Genomic DNA, 23,355 nt, shown 5'->3' with positions numbered 1-23,355 from the left:
TTACAAAAGCCTACATTGTTATCATTTTGCTCAGCATTGCAATTTTTGATTCTCACTCAAAAGAAATCTAACTACAGGTCAAGTGAAGGTGTTAAGCCCACGTATTATGAATCTCTAAGTGTATTATGAACAGTTGTTTATAAGGGCTATTTAATTTCCTAAATTAGTCATTCTCATTTAATACCTACTGTATACAATGAAGGTTTTGTAAATCTGAGTATTTTTATACATGGAAGACGCAGATATTTATTGAATTTCTTCAGAATGAACAGTGGAAAACCAACCAGGGGGCACAAGTGTAAACTATGTAGAAGTGCATTTAAAACTGAGAACAGGAGGATCTTCTTTACATAAAGGCTTCTGGCAATATGCAACAACGTTACCCAGTCATGTAGGTGAGGTCAATTCTATGGCTTCTTCCAAGAACTGATTGGATGAGATCTTTGGATAAAGTTACTAGTAACTACAGTACCAAATGGGCCAAATTGGCTGAATGGTCTTTTTTGTGTTCTTACATAGAAAAGGAGACTTGTGGTGAAGATTACAAATAGGAAGGATATCTTAAATGTAATGCTCTGCTTACTAAATTACTAATAACAACTGCCCTGCATTTCTTCATGTAAACACAATAGTAATTGCCAATGCCCAGGAGCAGCACAGATTAAAAGCCACTTTCCATGTTCTTCACTGGAAGCAAGACAAAAAAAAACAATTAAATTTCTCAATTAAACCAAAGACCTGTGCCTGAGAACAGCGCTCAACTTATAGCAAAATGACTTGCAAAGTTTTGAGAACAACTGTCGTCGAGAAAGAAACGCCAGCAGATCGTGGTGTTGCCCCCAGGGCAGAGGCTGGTGATTAATCGTTGCTATTAAATCAATGCCCAAACCATTCAGTGATGAAGAGTTGCTGCCCATCTAATACAAGGTGGAAATCAATTTCCAGTGGACAGGAACAGGACAGGACCCTTGTGATCAGACGGATAGTGCAGATCAGTCTAGACTTCTTGGGGATCCCTGAACACTTCCAAATAGTTATGAATTGAGATCAGAACAGAAGAGAAAGATCCAGACCAGTTAGGCCCCATTTGTACTGGGATGCCCATGACAAATGCACTGATTCCCAGCACTGCATATTTGTGAATCTATAGCCCTTTACAAATAATATTTGTAAATTTGTAATGCTGTAAGGTGGTGACTCTCAACTTTTGCATAAAATGTGACTGCCACTAATTCAGAAAAAAACATACAGAAACTACGAAATGAAGCTACATTACACCAGATAATGATAGCAGTGAGTTTATTCACATTGCTGCATCATTTCCTCTTCATGCCCCGAATAATTTGAAGAGTACAGTTTATTTAACCATTCAGTCAACCGAAGTGCAACTAAAAGGACAGAAATAGAAGGTGAGGTAACCCACCACAGTGCATGCCCAAATAATCAGCTCACGCTGATCTGGGAAAAGTCAAGTCTAGGAAATGAGCTATTCATGCAATAAACAAATAGATTAGCTAAAGATATGCATCTGCACTATTGGTGTTCAAGAGCTTATTCAGTCCAAATAAATATTACTTCTGTTTTTGCTTCATTAAATTTGTACACTTAGATCTTGTATCAATTGCTTTTTCTCTAGCTGAGGAGTTCATTAAAAGGTCCCCTGATGGGTGATATATCTGAAACTTTAGAGTGTATTATCTGGAATATAACACTCTTACTGTTAGTATGCTCAGAAATGCCATTAGAAACTAAATCAGGTAACAGACTGCTCTATAGATCTTCCTTATTTTGGTTGTTTAAGATATGAATCTTATATCACTCGCCAAATCACCAATTATCTGCCTCATTCTACATCTGTTTATGGTTGTCCTTAAAACATACACAGGAGTCCAAAATAAGCTAAATAAAGAAAACAAAACAATTGAGTACTTCTTAAAACGTATTCTTATTAACTGTGAAAGAAAAGTGATATTGTATGAAACAAAAAAACACTTAGCAAGTTTTCAGAGTGGATACTTTTGAATATATGAACATTCTTAAAGATCTAAAGATTGTGTTTTAAAAGGGTTCAGAAGAGAGCACTTTCATTTTTTAACTACTCGACTTCCTTGCTTTCTTCTTCTTCATCAAAAAACGTTGATTCCTTAAAGTGCAGTGGGATGTCCTTAGTCTTATTTTGAAATACATAAAAAAGACAGCTTCTTTGCCCCAGTCTTTAACAACACAACTCAACTAAAGAGAAATGACATCAAATCAATTGGAAACACAGTTTAACCTTTAAATTGAGAATAATCTAGAAAGAAAGAAAAGTAATTTCATTTCACATTCACTAATCAAGCTTACAAAGCAGGACAGCATGCACACATAGCTTTATCATCTTCATGCCCAACACACGCTGAGATCTCCAATGATCCTGAGGAGCCCACTTGATCATTTCAATATCAAAAGAAACTCAAACTTACAGTAAGCATGCAAAAGATTAAATAGACAGAAAATGTAATATTCTTGCTTATTTAACTTTACTGTATAAATTACACTTATGTGAGTTGCTCTGATGTGGCCCAAACTACTATATAAGGCTGAGAGAATAAGAAAGAAGGTCAAGTTTTTAACATCCACTGCCCTCCCTGCTCAGACCATTATGTCTTTATGTGAAGCCAGAGAGTTTCGGAGCTGTAGCACAGGGCTGACAAGGTCACCCAGTCTGTTGTGAAGCCAGCACTGAGGCAATAGTCCCTACCTTGGCAATCTGGACACACCAGTTGAGCAGCAGCTGCGATCCAATGTTGTCCTTGTGCTCATTTACATAGTCCAGCAGGCAGCCGTGAGGCATGAGCTGAGTGACCAGCTGGATGGTGGGGCTTAGACACACCCCCAGCAGGCGAACCAAGTGAGGATGCTCCATGCTGGCCATGATCAGAGCCTCCTACAGAAGAAAGAGACAGACAGATGTACAGTACCGTAGGGCATGTCATGTACAGAGACATACCCACCAAGCAACGAGAAAGCCCCTTACCCACATGCTGGGAAGAACAAAGTTCAGACTTCATCTTAGAAGTAGCAAGCAAAACCAATAGCAAAAACAAAAGAAAAGACAAAACAGCAATAAAGTGGAGAGTAGTTAACTCAGAACATATAGAAGTTCTGCTCACGTTACAGAGAAAAAGAACAACCAACGGATACTGGCATTTGATTGACAGACAGATTGTCTTTAAAAAGACAGAAGAGGAGGAATTTGTCTTTGAAATCTGTCTACTGTCATAGCTGCCCATTGGAACTCTGGCACAGCAGTTTAATGACAGACTGCTGCTGCTTGTAGCCATCCCTGCATTATTACTGAGTGCCAAAGAAGAGACGCAGCATCCAGGCACTGGCAGACTGGAATCTCCAGTAAGGGACTGTGAGGGTTTCTTTTTTCCTTGCCACGATGCAAATTGTAATTAAACATACCTTCAAGACAATTTCATCTGCGGGGACTTTCAAAGACATTTTATTATTGCACTTTACAGTTGTCTTGTCACCTAATCACCCACGCGGTTCCGCACAGCGCTGCAAACAACAGCAGTGGGACTCCGCACACAGCCTGGAGCTTCACGTAATTTGAATCTCAGAAACCCCTCCAGCATCTCTAGCTTGATTGGATTTTCAGACCCATTTTATTTAGAATGTAGTGTAGAAAATTATGAAGCAGTTGAAAGTACAGTAGGTGGCTGGGCAACCAGGAACAGTTATAAAGGCTACTATGCTTAGGACAGCATCAGTAATTCAGGTAGTACTGTATATAGTAGTATTAGTTAAGGTAATACAATATAAAATATTTGTGCAAGGACACCCAAAATATTAATGCTAACAGAAACACATTTCATTGAGATTTGATTGGGAAGACTAGAGCTGTAACAACTTCTGTTACTGCTTACAGTAAAAGCAATCAGAATAAGTCCTTGTTCTTTAACGCTGAATCATTATAAAGCCAGTGTGAGGATGTCTTCAAAATTTTCACTGTTGGATAGCCATTCACACAACCATACTGTAGTTAATATTCTCATTGGGCTAAAATGCACTCTGTTATTGTCAATGTCCTTCTGTCTCCCCCACCTCGCAAGACTGGCTTTCATTAACATGCCTGACAAGCTCCTGGGAGACAAGGGGAGGAGGGTGAGTGTACTGTATGTGTGTGACTGTTAGGCAAAGGCTGACTATCTCTCAGCAGATGAATTCGCTCTCCCAGATAGAAACAATGATTCCCAAAAGATACAGTATTATGTGATGTAATGAAAGCAATCAAGGTACAGTAACTGGACAAGGAAACCACAGTCCCTATATTTAACATGGTACCTAATCTACCATACATTCATTACAGTGCCACACATTACCTTTGACCTGTACTGTACTGTAGGTAATGGAAGGGAGGCTTGTGCTGTTTGCAGATGGTGTGGAGTTGCGTTGGAGATACAGTATTGTACTGTATGTGGAGCATCAGCATGCTTGGCTTTTTAAACCAGTGTCAGAAGAACATTCTGTCATGAAAAAGGGTCTTAATGCAATTGTCCCTAAGTGCAACTGCATCGCATTGGCTATCCAGTAATTATACATACTGTAGCTATTAATGATGATGTTATGTACTACACAGTTCATCATGAGCAATGTTTCAAAAGAGAAGATTAAATTAGTGGTCATTTCAAGCTGCAGGAGTTAAAATGACATTGAAAAAGACATCAAAGCCACATATTAAATTCAAAACAAGTCATAAACAGATGACAGTTATGCACACCTACAGTACCCTAATGACTACCCCTACATACTATGTATAACATTATGGTTAACTGCTAACTGCTAACACAATTGCTATCCTACAGCGTTAACAATGGAGCTGTCAAATTTATTTCTCCTATGCAAAACCAAATGTTTGATTGCTGATGAAAATGAAAAAAAAAATAATGGTGTTTTTGTGCTTAAATTCTTCATAGCATTATCCATCAAATTACATTCATGTGCAGTCTACACAGTCAATACAGTGTACACATTACAACTCACATGCATTAATATTCTTGCCTATTCCATCTGTTGAACGCAGCCATGTGCTGTAAGTTGACTTAAGACCCCAGCACCTAGCCACCAGCACCATTAGCAGAACACTAAGCAGCATTTCACCACAGATAATGATGCTGTATCTGACACCTCAATTGAATCCAAAGGACCTAAAGCATTTTAATAAATAACAGGCCTGGCTTGTCTTGCGTGCCTTTCTGAAGGCACTGTAAAAAGGGCTTGCTGCAACTGCATGCCAAGGACTGCTCTTCCTTCTGCCCTACGTCCTGACTGCATATACAGTAGCTTCCCTTCTGCTGTAGGAGTGACACTCCCACCCCATAGCTGGCCGGTGAATAGACAGGAAAGATAAAAAGTATTGCTTCTGTTCAGGAAAATACATATTCTAATGAGACGTCCGTACTGTACCTTTCCTCATTTTGAGGGATTTGCACATTTTTTTCTAACAAACCCTACCTTGCATAGATGTTGGTTGCAGTGTTTTCCTAATCTATTCCTAAACTTCTTCTACCCAGGAGTCACATCACGTTCTGATACTCTGACCTCATGTTTCAATTTTTTATCTTCTTTTGCTTCACCTTAACTGATCACTGTCACTTCAATTTTATACACGTGTGGTATTTCTATAATGCCTGTTGTAGGTTGGTTAGCTCGTTCAAATCACTTATTTAACAGACACAAAGACTCATCAATGCCAAGCCCTACTAGGCTGGACAGCACCTTCTTGGTATTAGAAAGGAACTTACATCCATAAACTCCACATTGGCTTTGGGTCCTGTAGTTTCATTGAGGATTTTTATGGCCACAGGGATTTTCACAGACTCTCCTTCTGGAACCCAGATACCCTAGGAATTAAGAAAAACAGCACATGTAATTCCTGGATGACATGCTCTCACACACAGGCCCATCTCTACTTCCTCCACAGTTAAGGAAAATATGGGATGAATAATGCATGGTCACACGTTGTATTATATGTCATTAATTCAAGCGCAGGTTTCTATGAATGCATTATAACCCTTGAAAGAACAGCATTTGCAAGTAGGTTTTTCATAAAGCTGTCGTGTTATCCACACTATTCACATAAAAATATTTGCATCCAACCAGAAAGACAGCTTCCGACGGTGTGTCTACCTAGAGTACCTGGACTTCTGAAAAGTATGTTGTCTATAAAGACTGCCTATCAGAGTTATTATAAAAAGGGTGTGGTAGACCTCCTTCATGTTGTATTTTGCAGCTATAAAGGAAGTAGAGGTCATAATGAAGAATGCTGTGTCCATCAAATTAACGAGACTGAGCTCTTACCTTGTAAACAGTACCAAAAGCCCCCGTGCCCAACACCTTCACCTTCTTAAGCTCCGTCTCTTTCAGAATGCGTAGCTGGGCTTGATTGGGGGCCGTGCCACTGGGAGTCAGGGGCTCCACCAGCTGAGGAAAAGCAGATAAGCAGATAAAGGAAAAATCAACAAAGTGGAGAAAAAAAACATTTATTTTAGTGCTATGTATTTTCTTACTTTTTTCTGCAACAAGATATTATCATGCATAGGTTCCCTTCACTTTCATATTACTCATAGTTGTGCATCATTTTACTGAGTCTACCAGCAGACTCAGTAGAAGCTTATGTTTGGTATGCGTGTCATTTATTCATGTCTTCTTATCTTCAAAATCTTCCTCTCTGTAAGGATTTTTTTTATTCCAGAATAGTTTATATTGTCATCCCAGGTCCTGCTCATCTGGAGTTCTGTGCCTTGGACATGTTGGCTGTATTGTTCTGGGATAAACATGGAATAACCTGGTACAGACTATATTAGTAGCACTTTCCATCAACAAGTAATGAGATCTACAGTTACATAATTTCCTATTACAGCTGTAATGTGTTACAGACTGGTAAAAATGTAGGAACTAGATGTTTGTTGTTCGGATCTCAATTGCAAACGCAATATTTAAGCTTAGAAAGAAACTACATACTGTATCAGGGTAAAAAAAAACATATGGCAAGTTATAAAAGCTCTAGAAAATGCTTAAAACTTGGTCACAGTAATGCAAGAAACTTATCAAGGAAGCTCTTTACAATTCCTTGACAGAGAACACAATGAAGAAATGACCTCCCAAAGTATGTCTTGAGGCTTCCAGAAGTTATGAAAAGGTAAACAACAAAGGGAAATTCTGAACAATTCAAAGTGCCCCGACTTCGAAACCCAACGATCCTGCAGCTCAGTGCTAGTCTAGAGATTTACATTTCTGTAAAGTCAATCCCACCTCCAACAAAAACACCTGTGAATAGAAACAGCGCAAAAAGTGTCAAAGTGAGATGTCAATAATCAAGCAATAAGAAGGCAGTCAGTATACAGAACCTAGAGCTATACAGCAAAAACATCAGAAGCACAGCTTTCCTACTCTGTTGGTACAGATGGATGCAGTGCCTAATGAAAATGGTCTGTAGCAACATTTTAGAAACGAGAGAGAAGAAGCTTTTAACTGAGCAACAGGTGGAGATTAGAACATGTGCAAGAGCAGACGTAAGGCTGTGGAAGAGTCTCTTTGCAAGCAGCTACTAATAGAAGTCAGTCAGTAGCTCAAAAAGCGGTCTAGACTTTTGATTTGGTTGTGGTTGTTTTGAGTATTTTTCCTTGCACACTCTAAAAGTTTTTTTTTCTTTGTCTTATGTTTTGTGTGTTTCTTTCACTTAAGACTAAGTTTGTGACAACACATGTCATGTTTATGACACAATTCCTTATACATACTTGCATTTTTATTTTTAAAACACATGGTGGAAGTGAAAGCCACACACTTGTTTTGCTGCTAGTATTGTAGGATTTGTGATTACCACAATAGTCATACTTTAAGAGCTTGTTTTAATTATTATTTGAATAAAAGTAAATGTGAATTTTTAGAAAACATGTTTCAATCACAAGGATCCAGCCTGGGTGCACAGGGACACTTTATCCAGCACTGTTGTCATAAGTACAGGAATCAATATCTTATCTTTAAGAGTAACCCTCAAACCACCTACTTTTGAAAATCCAGGCTACCTATAAATGATCTGCATCAGACCTAACCACAGGAAAGAAACAACTCCACGTTTAGCTACATTTCTTTTACATCTTTTCAGATTTACAAAGAGATGAATGTTCTTTTTGCAGGATCACACTTCATAGCCAAATGCTCTCTAGCACTTTAGTCACAATCCTGTGTCACGCAAGCCAAGCAAGAGATGGCACTCTTCTCCACAGTGGTTTGTACTAGGCGCAGTCTGCACAAATGCTGGCTATTTTAGAGCCAGAGTTTAATAACTGAGTGGTGCCTAACCCCTGTCCTGGGGGGACCACTGAGTCTGCCGGTTTGCATTACAGCCAAGTTCTAATTTGCAAGTACTCATTGAAGACTAATTGCTTGTTTAGATGTTTAGTTAACTTGTTTCTTTACTCAGTGCTGAGTCTCAAAAATATTGTTCTTCAAGGACAATTCTTCTTCCAAGACCTTCAGCATAACAGCTTCAATCAGGGTTTATACCAATTACAAATCCCATTAGACCTTTTAAGACCAAATTTACAGATATCCTTGAAAAGAAAACAGAAATCAGTTAGCCTGTGTTTAGGACCAGGGCTGGGAACCACTGTAATAAGGCCTTATGTTGTGGTATTATTAGAGGTTCAGAAACCACCTTCCTGTACTATGGCCAAACGGAGCTGTCCAGCCTTCCATGTGGGCTGACTGCTGAAATGCTGGGAGGAGCTGTCCACAGTCTCACTCTAGCATGTGGTTCTGAAACCTAAACGGATTGATTCTCTGCGTTCTGCCACGGTTTTCTTGATTTACATTTTTGAGTTTCTGGCTTGCACTGATATTCCCAAATAAAGGGATTTTTTTTCTTACATGTCACATTTGACAGTACCGTTGGTAAAACTCATTCACAACAACCTGCCATTCTGTTCTGTTCATAAAACCATGTGAGAAGTAACAAAGGAGAGGAAGCTATTAAAACCTCATTACCATTCGAACGATCCGAGTTGTATTCTAGATTTGAACAGCTCAGGAGTTAGGCTATAACTTGAATGTTTCTTAATTGAACAAAATGCACAAAAGGGCATTTTTAAAAGAGTGATTCCTATTGCTTTCCCTAATCCTGTTCAAGCACTAACTGATCTAAACACCTCCAGTGAACGCCTATATTGATACAAAAGTGAAAAATCACAGCACTGCGAGCCAAGAGACTGTTCTCTGCTCTGTGGCATGAGAATGTACAGAAGACATCCATTCAGCTGAGGCGTGTGTTGAGGATAATGGATTTGCAAACTAGCTGCCACACTCACAAAGAGCTGCTCTTCAGAATTTCACTCTGTAGATTGGAACACCACGAGGCGAAAGTTCAAGTCCACAGAGCGGCTGCTTTTATAATTTCAAATGAATTACTGCCTTGTAAAAGAAACAAGGAGATGTGGTCTTCTGAAGGGTCTTGTTATGGCAGGCCAGTGAGAAGCACTTGTTGTTCCTACTGTTCCATTTAAAGCACTAGACTAGCTGTCAATTGCGTTTAGTAATATAATTCTGTTACCTCGACTAGGGGCTGCATTTACAACAAAAGTGATTGCTTTTTCATCAAGCGATCCCAGGAGAGAGACCCAAACTATAGCTATACACTGTAACTGCTGTGGTTTACCTCATTTATTGCTAATGTAAAATTTTCATCACATGAAGTGGCTACCATCACAGTCATTGTGGAGAGCCCAGGGCAGACAGCAGCCACCAATAAAGCTACATTAGACCCACCACAAATAATATCTCCAGCCATTTCACAGTCCTGAACAAGTGGTATCCGTCATATTGTGCACAACATTGTTGGAGTGTGTAGTGGGATGCCTAGTAATGGTTTAATACAGCCCTGCAAAAGCACATGACACATTTTGGTTCTGAAGATTATTGATTAGGTCCATCTTATTCACAGACCACGGGTCCATTCAAGTCTTGCAAAACACTGCAGTTCTAACACAGAGTCTACAATTCCACCAGATCCAGCTCACTAATTTGTCAAGATGGTATGGTAAAACATGACCCTTATTTAAGAGACATTCCAACCTAGATTTAAGGTTTAAGTTGATACTGTTTCTGAGTCTCTGCAAGAGTTTTAAACTGATTTGTCCTTAATAAATCATCCACGTTACTGGTCAATATTACAGCACTAGACATATTCAAAGTGAGCAGCACATATCGTAAACCACAGATCCATGAAATCTGTTTAAACTGGATAGATCAAAACTGTTGTGTCATATTACTTTACACAATCTTTCTTCATACCTCATTCTTCACACACTGTAAGTGAAACTGATAGCTCTTCTCTAAATCACCCTTTAGCTTGCGAAACATATTTATTTTTAAAGAAATAAGGATGGGAATTCCTGACAAATGTCAATAACACTACATTATTTTTCAATATATTACAGAAATGAAAACTGAAAGGTATTTCTCTGATATCAGAAATGCTGTGAGTACTGTACAGAAAAGGAAAAGCAAACCTTGAGCCAGATGCTTGCATACTGTATGTATATTTTTAACATTCCCCTGAAAGTGAATCCCAACCTCACTGCCTGGATTCTTAATTTGAAAAGAAATGACAGTGCTGCCTTTAGACCAAGCAATCTGCTGAGATGCTTAATAACACCGCAGATTAAAAGAAATGTTGGAATGCCACTTCAGTTTTAATTAACACCTAAATAGATGTTTTTTGTAATTTAACTGATATGAAATGTTTTAAACCAACACTTACTGTAGAACAGGGCATTTCCAGTTGTTTATACTGTAGTTATTGGTATAACCTTGGATCTAGCTAGTGACATGTGGTAAGGGACTGTACAGCTGAAAGGAGGTGTCACTCATAAAAGCCCGGAACCTGCAGTGCTCGTTGGAGTAGGTAAAGGTTTCACAATCGTGGTTCTATGATCAGTTAATTTTAGGAATCCATATTGCTACACACTTTTAAGCCAGTGAATGTTCAGTATCCTGACTACCTCAATGAACTGTTAACTCCTGACACATGCTGTTTGCACTCTTTGGACTGGTATCTTTTCTGTTCGCAAAAAAAGGTTGCTGAACTCTAGGACTTTATGTTGCTCCAAGGTTGTGGAATGATCCCCCAGCCAGCATCAGATCTAGCAGGTCAGTCAGCGTATTCAAAACCTTTCTTCAAATTCACTTGTATATACCATCTTTAAATCATGTTTACGTCACTATGAGAATTTCTCTGTTTAGTTTTTGCTTTTGTCTTGCTTTATTGTAGCTTCAGTCATATAATTAAAAGTGCAATGAAAAGTAAAGATTTACATGTTGCTAAACACGTTGAAGGTTTTGAAAATTAATGTAATTTCAGAAAAGTCTTATTTTAAACATTCTTTAGCACAGATGAACTAATTATCACTTTATAACTTCCCAGTGATTTTATTTTAACTCCTCACCTGTACCCTTCAACCTGAGACAGAAACAAAGTTTATTTTGTGTCTGGACAAGAAACAACAAGCAGATTAGGAAAGGACTGACACCTGTTGTTCCACATGATCAGTAGGATAAAAACTGTTTTTAGGCAGGCTGGGACAGCTGAGAACAGTGAGTAAGGTTTATGATTCCTGGAAAGGAAATTATACAAACTATCGTCAGCCAAAAGCAAAAGCAAACAAGGTTTTGTCAGCAGCCTGCAAGGAAATGTGGTTCCTTTACTTGATGTTTCCAAACAGAGTACTAGAAGTCCCATGTAGCATGACTTCTGACTGGAAAGCTCCATGTCTTACCTCTGTCTCCAGAAATCTTCGTAGGGCTCTTTTCTTCTTAATGCTCTTCCGGCGAATGTAAACAGCCACACTCAGTGCCACGATGACTACCACAAATAGGCCTCCGATCACACCCGCTGCTATGAGGGGAGTCCTGGGAGTCACAGAGAAAGGCAGCGTGAGCTGAGAGACAAGGACACGATTCCCCGAGTTCCCACTGCTGTCACTGCTAATGCTCCTGTCGTTCTATACAGACACTTTCCATTTCAGACCTGTTATAATAATAACAACAGAATACTGGCATATGATTTGCGTTACATTTGCTTACACAACTTCTTTCTAAATTCTACTGTCAACACATTGTGGATAGGGAGCCCAGTCCAATTCATAGAGATGACATGAAAATGTGCCTGACATGTTTGGTACCACTAACTCAGTTAGCATTACAATTTATATATTAATGAAATAGCAAGGAGAAGTATGGTTCATCAAGAAAGAATAACTTCTCACTAACTCCAATATTTCTGTTTTAACAGGATAGTGCAGAATTCTGTATGGGGTCCTACATATTTTAGTTGGTTAGACATGAACAAAGGATAGATTTACTGCACTCTATTTCATACTTTCTATTTTAAATCACAATAATCCTTATATGGTGTACTTTCCTTTATTTTAGTACTCTCTGTTTACATTTCTCCTCATTCAGTTTTACATTTGGTGTGAATAGATCTCCTTATTCCACCCAGTTGTAATGGCTGTTAAACGGGGCTGACATGGTGCAAAAAGCATTAGCAAGACAGAAAAGCACAAGACTGTCAGACAGACTCCAGGACAGAACACAGAGAGACAACTCACACAGCACAGCCAGATCTCACAGAACAACCCCCATGTTTCCATCAGCTACTGAGTGCAGTGGCTTGTGAACTTCAAGGATCACTAAATTAAACGCATTTGGGCCCCCAGAAAAATGTTTGTTGTCATTTTTAAGCACTTTATTAAAGCAGAGGAATTATATGTGGGATTCGTGAGTTCAGTCATCATGTTAAATTGCTGTGTAGTGTCTCTCAACCTACAGCAGAATGCTGACACTGGGACATTTATTGCACTTCTATAGTTTTTGGAAGTAAAAATGAAAAAGCTGTAGGACAAAGGGGTTGCTCACAAATCCAGAGTTTAAAGAAACCCCAGAAGGCACACACTCAGTGGCGGTCAGTGCTGTAGTTAAGAGAAAAGTCACATGAGATTTTTTGTATTTGTTGCACACAGTCCTGTGGCTTCGAAGACAGCACAGAGGTTGGGTCTCATAAAAAAGAAGCAACCTCTCGCTTCTGGCTGTTGGCCTTTGCAAAGTTATCCACATTTCTGGGGCCCAATTATGTATGAAAAAGGGACCATCGGGAGACGAGTCAGTGTGGTGGGTATGCCTGTGTGAGTGTCAGAGAACGGCAGGTTAGACACAGTAAGATGATCCCCCAGGTCTCGCAAATCAATGACATGTTCATAGTTCATTACATGCCATTGAAAGGGAAGTCTCTTAGTTAACATCCATTACTGCAATGGAGGGTGATATTAATGACCTGAATAGCAATCAGTATCCCTTAACAATACGAATACACAGAACAAAGCCTCATAAGATAAAAATATGAGTCTGTTTAGAATTTCATATACAAGAGATCCAGGTGGAATACCAGCCACTGCAAAATAAAATACTGTATAAGGTGGATCCCTTAAATGTTGTGACATAGTACAGTACGTATAATTATGTTAACTGCATTTTTTTCCCTCTCAATAATGCATAATTAAAACTTAACTTAAATAAAACGTAAACAAAAAAGAAAGGTATGAGGACACTCAAGTTTCCTCCCACAGTCCAAGGCATTGACTTCTGGGAAAATTGGTCCTGATGTGAGTGTTTGTGTCTGTCTGCCCTGTGATGGACTGGCCCTCTGTCCAAAGTGTACCCTGCCTTGCACCTGTTGCTTGCTGGGATAGGCTCTGGCTTGATTGGATGGATGGTATAAAGACATGTGAGTTTGGGGACCAGGGCAATAGTTTGGGGAATCATGACAATGAAGTGAGATCTCAATCAAGTACCGAGTCTTGTTGAAAATATAGGAAAGGGGAAGAAGGTGAATACTAATCTGGCCATACACTGTCTGTAGAGTGAAGCTCTATGGTGGCACAAAAGATCAGCTGTTGAGTAACTGCTGTTGTTTTATTTGGTAAAAAAAACACGTTTTTTACCTTTAGGAAGTGCAGTGACAGGGTGCATGTGAATGAATAATAAATAATAATGAATGAGTAAAATTAACAAAAAAATAAGAAATATAATGTAAAGAGAACCAAAGACAGCACATGAGCTGAATGAGGCTCTCTCTGGTTAATAGCGTATTGATCTAAAGGCCCGTGCGGACAAGGTGCATAGGCCCTGGACACAGAAAGGTTGGGTTGTGGAGGGTATTTGTGTTGTGAGTTACCTGTGTGTCACAGAATATTAATTTACTGAAGAATACGTCATCCAGGACATACCTACACTCTGTATGTGAAAACAGAAGCTGATACAAAAGTCAGATGCATCTCAAGAGGTTTTGCATCTGTGCTGATGTATAGTACAGCATAATACAGCTTTAAAAAAACAAATATACTGTATAAATACTGTATAAAAAAGAAGACATGCTATGATTTTGCTTACACATTTCTGATAATTAACTGCTACTGTCAGTGATAAATTAGTAATTGAGTGTTGCACCTGTCATAGAAATGTACTGTAGTCCCCTTTAACATTATAACTATCCTAATAGAGTATGTATGATGCCCATTTGCTTCATAATATGCAACAATAGCAGTAAAGCAGGAGTACCTCAGTCAGTTTATTTGCAAAAAAACTCATCATTTCTCCTTCCTGGCACTGCAATAAATTTGAGCTATTTGCTCTTCAGCTATCGAATCACAGATAATGAAATGCAAATCAAGCTCTGAACGAGATGTATAAATCTTGGCAAAAGATGTAAAAGACAAAAAGACCAAGTAGAACATTTGAAAAGACTATAAAAGCAGCTTTTTAAACATTTTTGGTTATTAATGGTCTCAGTAAGAATATTTGTGTCTATAAAGAGGATGCATGCCATATTTTACAATATCTAATCAACTCAGGTCTGACTCTCTGAGCTAGGAGTTTTCAGAAATGCATACATACAGTAGAGTAGGCATGGCTTGTATAGAAGTACAACTTCAGCCACTGTGGTTTAGCAAAAGTGTCACTAACCTTGACCACTCGCACTCTCCTTAACTGTTATATGAATAAAGTCTTAATGAACTAGACTGTTGGATTTTTATCTCTTCTTTCAGAGCTCTGTTCTTTCCTAATAATCAGAATTCATCTACCAACCACTCTGGGTAGAATATGTGATTCTGATGGGCCTAATCAATTGAAATCACTTGAATCTAAGACTCTTCAGACTGTTTTATGCCTTTCCATAAATTATCCACTATTATGGGCTCTTAAATTTTGCACATGGTAGATTCAGTGGGCATCATGCTTTTTTATGCCATTTGCTGATAATATGCAGTTTTAATTTTGCCTAGGAATGCCTAGTTCTTATCTTATTAATCTCAAGTTAACTGCGCAGTAAAGGCATTTAACTTGATGTTTTTCTCATTTCTGTGAAATATCATTTAGAAGGGATAAGTCTCTTTGACCCCTTTACTTTAAATCGTATACAGCAGTTCTCTTTTTCTCCCCTAAGAGAATACAGTAAACTCCGTCAATTTTTCAAGACTAGAGTACAGTACAAGCCCTACGTTGTTTTTGTTTTGGGCTTATTATTAATCATAAACTCTTCATTTAGTTTCAACTTTATCTTTATTTCCCCCCTGGTGTTAATACTTTTCATAGAAATGACTCCAATAACAAAAACAAATGAAGCAAGACAAATAAGAAAAGCAAAAAAATAATTTCTCATAGCCAAGCTGCTTTTTACAGACTGGTTCCAACAGCACCTTTTTCTGTAAAGAAAATGATTAAAAAGTACATATTTATAGCATGTTCCAGAAATCTACATTACTGGTGATAGCTGATATAGACCTGTGCTTGCCAAACACAAGTCCATGAAAGGCTAAATTGTTCTCATAGTAGACAGCATATCCTGTATGTGTTTGTGATTTTGTGTGTTTGGGGGCATTATAAAATGGGGGGAGATGACTTTGTGATAACATATTCTCTAAAGAGTGCTGACCTTCTTCCTTCGAGATCTGCACATGGTTAACCTGAAGGTCTAAGGAAAAATCTTCCAATTAGAAAACGGAGTCTGTCATGGCAGTAGATCATGACCCTCTCTGTGGCAGGGTGTCCTAAGAAGAATGGTGTAGTAAGAACTGCTTCAGAATCAACTCTGTTCCCTGTATGCAATGATATGAGAAGGGGAGTAAGGGGGTGAGTGGAGGGGGTTATGTGCACTGGTGTGAGGATTAAATACATGTGCTAACGTAACTATTGTTTTGAATTCTGGCATTCATCAAATACACAGCATTCTTACAACTTACAATACAGCCATTGTACCTCCAAACCAAATCTGCATACAATACATGTAGCAGAGCTATAGGAGGGTTTCCCTTCAGCCCTGACTGCAGCCAAAGTACAGGCTATAGGCTGAGCTCTGGGACTGTAGCCAAACTACAATTGACAATAAGGCACAATGGGAGCCAATGCACTGTCTTCTGATAGCCCGTTTGCCTTCTTTTATAACAAAGGAGCACCACATCTCTCCCTGTCAAAGCAAACCTTCTGATTAAAAGAAAGGAGGAATAGAGGTTTTGCTGAGAAATGCTGATGTTTCGACAACTGACCTGTGGCCACTGTTCTGCTGATGCATGCAAGGCTGTCTGGAATTTTTTCTTACTGAATGGAAGTGGAAACACCAAAATAGATATAAAAAGAAGAGAGAACGGTGCTATTTAGGGAACTGCCATTTGTCTCTGGTTAGCAAAGTCCCCCAGGATCAGACAGAGACAGGGGGTCTTAATTAATTGTGCATAGCCTCAATAATGACCTTTAAACAACCCCCCACCCCACACAATTCACCCAGAACACCTCCCTCCTCAATTGCCAATGCCAAGACAAGACAGCAGCATCTAGACTCCAGCAGCATCTAGACTCCAGTGAGGGTGTTGCTCTGCATGCGTATTTCATCAGCCCTTGCCAAATAAGAAGCACCAGGCCAGATTGAAGAGATTACAGAAAAACAGGGGAAAATGCCACATGCTGTTGCAGGACCCTGTGACAACTGCATTTGGCTTTGATGGTCTTAGAGAGTCCTGGCTCTTGTTTCTCGGTGTCTGTGGCCACACGACGCAGGAGATAGAAAACAACTCCTTAAGAGAATACCCAGGCCACTGTTTAACTTTATTTTTTCCTTTGGCAAAATGATATTGATAATTGAGTTAAATAGACATATTGCTGTCATTATTGTTTTAATTATAACTGATGTTATGTTTTTGCGTTCAACCCTCTCAATGAAAAACACAGCTCACGGCCCTGTGAAAGGACTTCACCCCCAGTTTTCTTTCATTGTTTTCCATCATCCTCCACCCCACCAACAGTGTGCTGTTAGCCAGTCTTAATTGCCTGCTTTATGCGACGTACACATAGCATGGTCCCTGTAGTTATACAGTGGGAAAGAGACCCGGGAACACAGTCACTGGAGCACAAATCAGAGCTTATGCCACATGGCAGAGTTATGGGCTTTGCATGGAGGCCAGGCTATCAGCACTCAGGCCTCTCATACAGTCTGTCACTGACCTTCAGCGCAGGGAGAGCTCTTTTTTTTCCATGCAGAGAAAACACTAATGGCCTTCTGTGCTGTCGAGCCAATCTTCTCCAGGGCTGATAAACAACTTGCACCACAGTGGCAAATGTCATTACCCTGACAGTGTGTGCACTAGAAATTTCAGCTCATTCCCGAACCTTCAGACAGTTTTGTGTTAACAACTGCACATAGTCTCTGTTTACTTACTAAAGAAAATAAAATACAGTTTTAATCCTCACACATGACAGGCTGTTATACACTGATTTTCAGTGGACCACATGTACAAGCGACACCCTGCTGTGTTATGTCTGCTCTCTAAACACTAAATCAAAAGAGTAAAGAATACCACACAACTGTTCAATTTCCTGACATGATGCCTAATGCCGATGCATCAGAAATTTCAGAGAAGCACAGAAACGTCTTACAAGTATACCAAAAACAAAGAAATTAAACGATTTGGGGGCAGCACTTACAGCTGTTCAACAGTGGACTCATTGTGAGTCAACAGTCTAATTTTGGTGGTGGAAGGGATCTCATCTACCACATTAGAAATCGATCGTGCCAGACGAGGAGGCCTTGTGCATGATGTCTCATTAAATAAAAACTATGGCACAGATCCCATTTCTCTGGATCTGCGAGCCGAGGGGCAGTACAGTTAGAAATGTCATGGCAGACAGTGGGGAGAGGGAAGCTGGGAGTGGAGGAGTAGCTGGACAGGGATGGGCTGAAGCCAGGATGTAATCCATGAGAAGGAGGAGCGTAAGGAGACCGAGGGATGTTACCTAGTGTGATGTGGTAAAATGGAGTGGCCTGTCCAAGGGTAATATGTGCAGTCAGCACTACTCGGCCCTCTACACCTGTGAGGCAATTAGAATAAAATACAGAGAATAAAGGACACACACCGACCAGAGGGCAGGGCCTGCCCTGGCAGACAACCAGTCGAACCACAGCACGCCATCCACGGAAAACAGAAAGAGATAGCAAGGGAGAGAGAACAACATAGAAAAGACTACCTATCCATCATCCCTATGCAGTCTTGGATTCGTGGTCCGACGCACCTGTGGGAAGAGCAGAGTTAAAGTAGTTCCGTTAACTCTCTGTGTCTGCCAGAGGGAGCGAAGCCAAATACCACCATTACGCTACTAATCGGGCACGGACTGCTGCTCCTTAATGATAGCTGTTAGCAACATCACACTTACCTTTCTGAGGCACACAAACCTGCTGGCCCTGGTCTTTTATCTGTCCTCGTTCCTACCACAGAACACTGTGCAGCGTCGCACAGAGCTTCACCAGCCGCTGATGGACGGAATGTGTCGCAGTAGACAAGATACAGTACGTGCTGTTTTTTTTAATCAGTGAAACAAAACCTTTATACATTTCTCCTGCCAACTTCTGTCAGCTTATGCTGTACAGAAGTCCAAGGCAGTCCACCTCCCCAAAAGGAGACATTTCTTAGCAACCTGAGAGTGAAAATTTCAAAGATGTGTGCATACGAGAATTAAATCACTCAGTTTTACACCAAAAAAATATTATCATTATAGATGCTGAAAGGCAACCAACTAATATGAAGACTGTTCAAAAGCAGAACTTCAGGTCTTATGTGGCCTGGAAGTTATGCATAAAATCTATTTTGGATTTTGAAATAGAAAATAACATCCCTCATTAGAATAAGACTTAAAAAGGGGGTACTTTTTCTCATCAGAATAAGTGTAATTCTGGAGGATGGCAGTCTCTGTAGAACAAGAGACACAGGCAAGTTAAATGAAGGGTATAATAAAAAGCTAACAAAGATAAAATACAGAATAAAAATGGTCTTTTAAAGTCGATGCATGGTGAGCGTTTGTTCTTCAAATCGTCTGTGTAAGAGGCTGTAAAAGCAGCTGAAATACAGGTTCCTAGTCATAAAGTTGTGTTTAAATGTGAGCTTTTAAAAGTGCAATTAGTGCTACAGGGTACTGTTCAATTCATAACCCTGCTCTTTTGTTTTCTCCTGTGATTCTTATTCTTTCTTCCACAGAAATGACACAGACTGACACCAGTTTGTTTTGATCACTCTGCTGGCCAGACATTCACTGCTACTTTCCCTGATGGCAGAATTCTAATTAAACCGAAAGAGAAGCAGAAAGGACTGCAGTCTTAGTTGACTATAGCAGTGCACATTCAATAATTCAACGTTTTCATTTCACACAATGAATAAAAAGAAAGACTTTGCAGTGTTAACTTCCATTGTTGGGTGACCAATTATTTCCTCAGTGGATTAGGAAAAAAAACAATGTACAGTACAGTAAGAAATGCCTATAGGCTCTTTCTAGGTAAAACCAATGCTCTGTTGGGAACAAGGTGTGGTTATCATTTCTATTGTAGGCTTTAACGAGTACAAAATAAACATTAAAACAGCTCCTGACCTTCAAACATTCAAATTTAAAAATTATAATGCACAGAAAGGCTTTCACATACTGTAGAAATAGTAAAATAGCAGGATTTTTTTCATTAACCAGAGGTAACTAGTATTTTTAAAGACGGTACATTGTCTGAAATCTGTTTTAGGAGGGGGCTAGATTATCAAGCAAAGCAGTAGTGACTTTCTTCACTGATTAATTCATCCTCATCCAGTCTTATGGGGCTTCTTCTAGGATCAGTGCTTTAGCCTTTAGCCTGCCTGTGCTGCATTTTTTTCCCATTCTCAACTGTAAACACTGAGTTTGTCTTTCACTTCTCTTCAGCCTAGCACTTATAGTCATAAAGCACAGCATCATAGTGTGGAGGTGAATGAGAGAACACATGCAACATGTCTTGTGTTGGTAAATACATCGTCTGCATCTTTCTTCAGCCCACTTTATGATGTTGTTTTAACGTGTTGAGTTCTAACTGTGTTGCTGAAAGTGGCGACACTGGTGTCAGCATACCCTCTTTTACTTCTCTTCTGCACTTTTTCTTTTCAGAAATTCTGCCCTCCCTTCAAAAATGGGGGGATAGTAAGAGGTTACACGGCACTAATCACCACTTCAATTGCCTGGCTTCAAAGTAAAAACAAAATAAGTTCACCTCAACGTGGCCATGTACAGTAGCTGCAACTGTAATGGTAGACATCACTGAATACTTGACTGAACCTGACAGATACAGTATGTGTAGCAAGAGCTAGAAGAATAGAACAAATCTGATCATTTTTCCAAAAAATGCAATTGCAAGCTGTGAGATGCTAACAATGAAAGAGAATGTAATTAACACCTTCACTTCAGAATCATATACTGTATCTTTGTTCTACTCAGCCTCCCCTTAATGTGGTATTTTCTCCCTTCGTCATGTCCTTTTCTCAGCAGGAGTTTTCCAAACCAACGTCTCCTAGAAACACTGCAGCTTGTTTGCGCGGCTTTTGATTTTGTTTATCGTGCTTATCGTGCTGAAAATGTCTGGAGTGGCTCAGGTGGCATGAGCACATTGCTGATGATGTTGAAAGTTCGAGCAATAATGGACTCAATAAGGAAAGAAGCTGGTTGTGAATACAGCATCATTATTGGAGTATTGGAGAACACGGAAAGCTTATTGGTGTATGTGTCAGGTTACTGATGCTTTCGGTTTGTTTGTTAAAGCTTTCTTCTGACGATAGCGGGTGCACTCTCAGTACTCAACCAAATGACTTGCAAATATGATTCTTTCAAAATGTGTGTTATGTTAGGTCAGTAGTAGTTGAATGGGTTACCAATACAATAAGGCTTTACCTACAGCATCTCCCTTAAGAATAAGAATAAGAGCTTGCATTTGCACTTTTCCTCCAACCCACATTACTTCAACATTAGGGAGGGTATTCACATCTACAGCTAATAACTGATTAGCTGGTGGAAACTCTGCACATTGTAAACCTAAGGTGGGATTTAGCCAGGATACCAGGGTTAAAACTCCTGCACTGAATGTGGGATCTTTAATGACCAAGTAGTCAGGACCTCAGTTTCACCTTAGCCATCTAAAAAACAGCACCTCCTTCAGAACAGTGCTACCAGTCAATATACTGGGGTATTGGCTTGGAAATTATCATTCTAAAAGAAGAGCACCACCTTTATTTACACTTGCACCCTGGTATTTCTAAATGGTCTCCCACCCCAGTAAAGACTTGGCTTACCCTTGCCTAGGTACTGTGTTTTGACAAGTTCAGGCTACAAGGCGGTAATGCTACTGACAGAAGCCTGCCTAGATTGATAATCATCAAACCCACAGTACATTCAGTGAGTTATGCGTGGTGCATATCTGTTCCAAGAGGGATGCTAGATCTCATCACACTGCTCTTGGGAACAAACACACTGTTGGCCAACACACTGCTTCACTTTACTGCCCATGTGGGCAAGAGGGAGACTCACCCCTGGGTGCAGTTGGAGTGGCAGGGGTGGCACTCATTGTTGGCCTCAGCGTACTTGAAAATGAAGCTGTTGGCACCTTGCAGGCCATCGGGGCATTTCTCCACACAGTTGGGGCCGTCTTTGAAATGAGAACACTTCGCGCAGTGATCTGGGCCCTATAAAAATAAAAGAAAAAACACAAGGAAACAAATAAAACCAATAACGCTGGCATAATAACCATCATTCAAAAGGACAAGGAATAAAAAGGCATACAAAATTTATGACTGTAATATGAGCTTAAACGCTCAGAGCTGGGAGGGAGAAGGCAAAAGAGAGAGAGCTGATTCGTCAAGGTGCTCCAGTCTCCGCTGGGGGCACAAGGAAAGTAATGGGATCATCATCTCCGAAGACAAATGCTGACTCAGAGCAGCACTTTGCTCAAAATCTAAAGCTCCTTGGGTCATAAAAAGAGAAACAGAGTAAAGAAAAAAACATGGTTTAGCTCCCCGATTCAAGCTTTATTTAAAACAAAACACTGGAACACAGAAGGGGAAGAACAGAGCATGAATACATTAAAATTAAAGATGAGGCCGAGTGCAAAAGTGGAAATATACGAGAATTCTGTTATTAGATTTTTACCTTTGCCTCGTTCAATCAATGTAAAAAATCAACATCTGATGGGAATTTTCAAATTGAAGGGAATATAAAATCGAATTAAAACAGGGTGGAAAATATTGTTTTTATTTCCAACACAAACGTGTTCAAAAAAGAACTTCAGTTTTGAACTGAATGAACAAAATCAATGAAGATCTGGCATTAAATGACGACTGATACCCTTTGTTTCTTGATCCTTTAGTTATTCATTTGTTCAGCCCTTTAGTTATTTACATACAAACGTATGATTTTGTATACAAAAGCACTTTCACAGATGGGTCGATACGAAATGAGTAAAGAGCTAGCAAAAAATGCACTTTCAAGGCATGCAGGAAATGAAAATATGACCTGTTTAGCAGTAAAATTACAAAAACATCATCAGCTATTGGTGCAGATGCTGGAATATTCAGCTGGAAGTCAGATATTCAAAAAAAAAATCTTCAGGCAAGGTTATTTTTTAATTTGAATGACTTTTGCTAGTAGCAGTGATGTACAGTGTAGGCCATTATCTTCTACTTCAGTTCAGATTTGTATTTGTAGCTATTAGTTGTGTCAGTTAGTTTGCCTAATCTATAAACAGTCCAGCTGGCCTGATTGCTAATGTCAGTTGTCTATGTTCTTGAAATGGTGTGTAATGGACTTACTTTGGTGAATAAATTCTGATATGCTACTGTACATCACATAGCTGAACTAATGAAAAATTTCAGCATGGGATAGCCTTGACAGTACTGGAACTAGTCTAGAAGCCTTGGGTTCTTTGCT

At 39.5% G+C, this 23,355-nt stretch overlaps 1 protein-coding gene across 1 annotated transcript in view; it reads right to left on the bottom strand.

Moving 5' to 3' along the window:
- The window catches only part of LOC102686973 (receptor tyrosine-protein kinase erbB-4), a 369,352-nt gene that overhangs the window by 57,123 nt on the left and 288,874 nt on the right, over nucleotides 1-23,355 (bottom strand). The window contains exons 15-20 of the mRNA XM_015358522.2: nucleotides 21,961-22,115; nucleotides 18,622-18,666; nucleotides 11,826-11,958; nucleotides 6,352-6,474; nucleotides 5,796-5,894; nucleotides 2,741-2,926 (exon numbers count right to left, since the gene is read on the bottom strand). Coding sequence (XP_015214008.2) covers nucleotides 2,741-2,926; nucleotides 5,796-5,894; nucleotides 6,352-6,474; nucleotides 11,826-11,958; nucleotides 18,622-18,666; nucleotides 21,961-22,115 — 741 coding nt within the window. The remainder of the gene's footprint in view (nucleotides 1-2,740; nucleotides 2,927-5,795; nucleotides 5,895-6,351; nucleotides 6,475-11,825; nucleotides 11,959-18,621; nucleotides 18,667-21,960; nucleotides 22,116-23,355) is intronic.

This window comes from Lepisosteus oculatus, chromosome 12, assembly GCF_040954835.1.
Source record: "Lepisosteus oculatus isolate fLepOcu1 chromosome 12, fLepOcu1.hap2, whole genome shotgun sequence".
Taxonomy (NCBI): Eukaryota; Metazoa; Chordata; class Actinopteri; order Semionotiformes; family Lepisosteidae; genus Lepisosteus; species Lepisosteus oculatus.
Note: the sequence above shows the minus strand (reverse complement) of the source record. Positions and strands in the feature narration are given on the sequence as shown.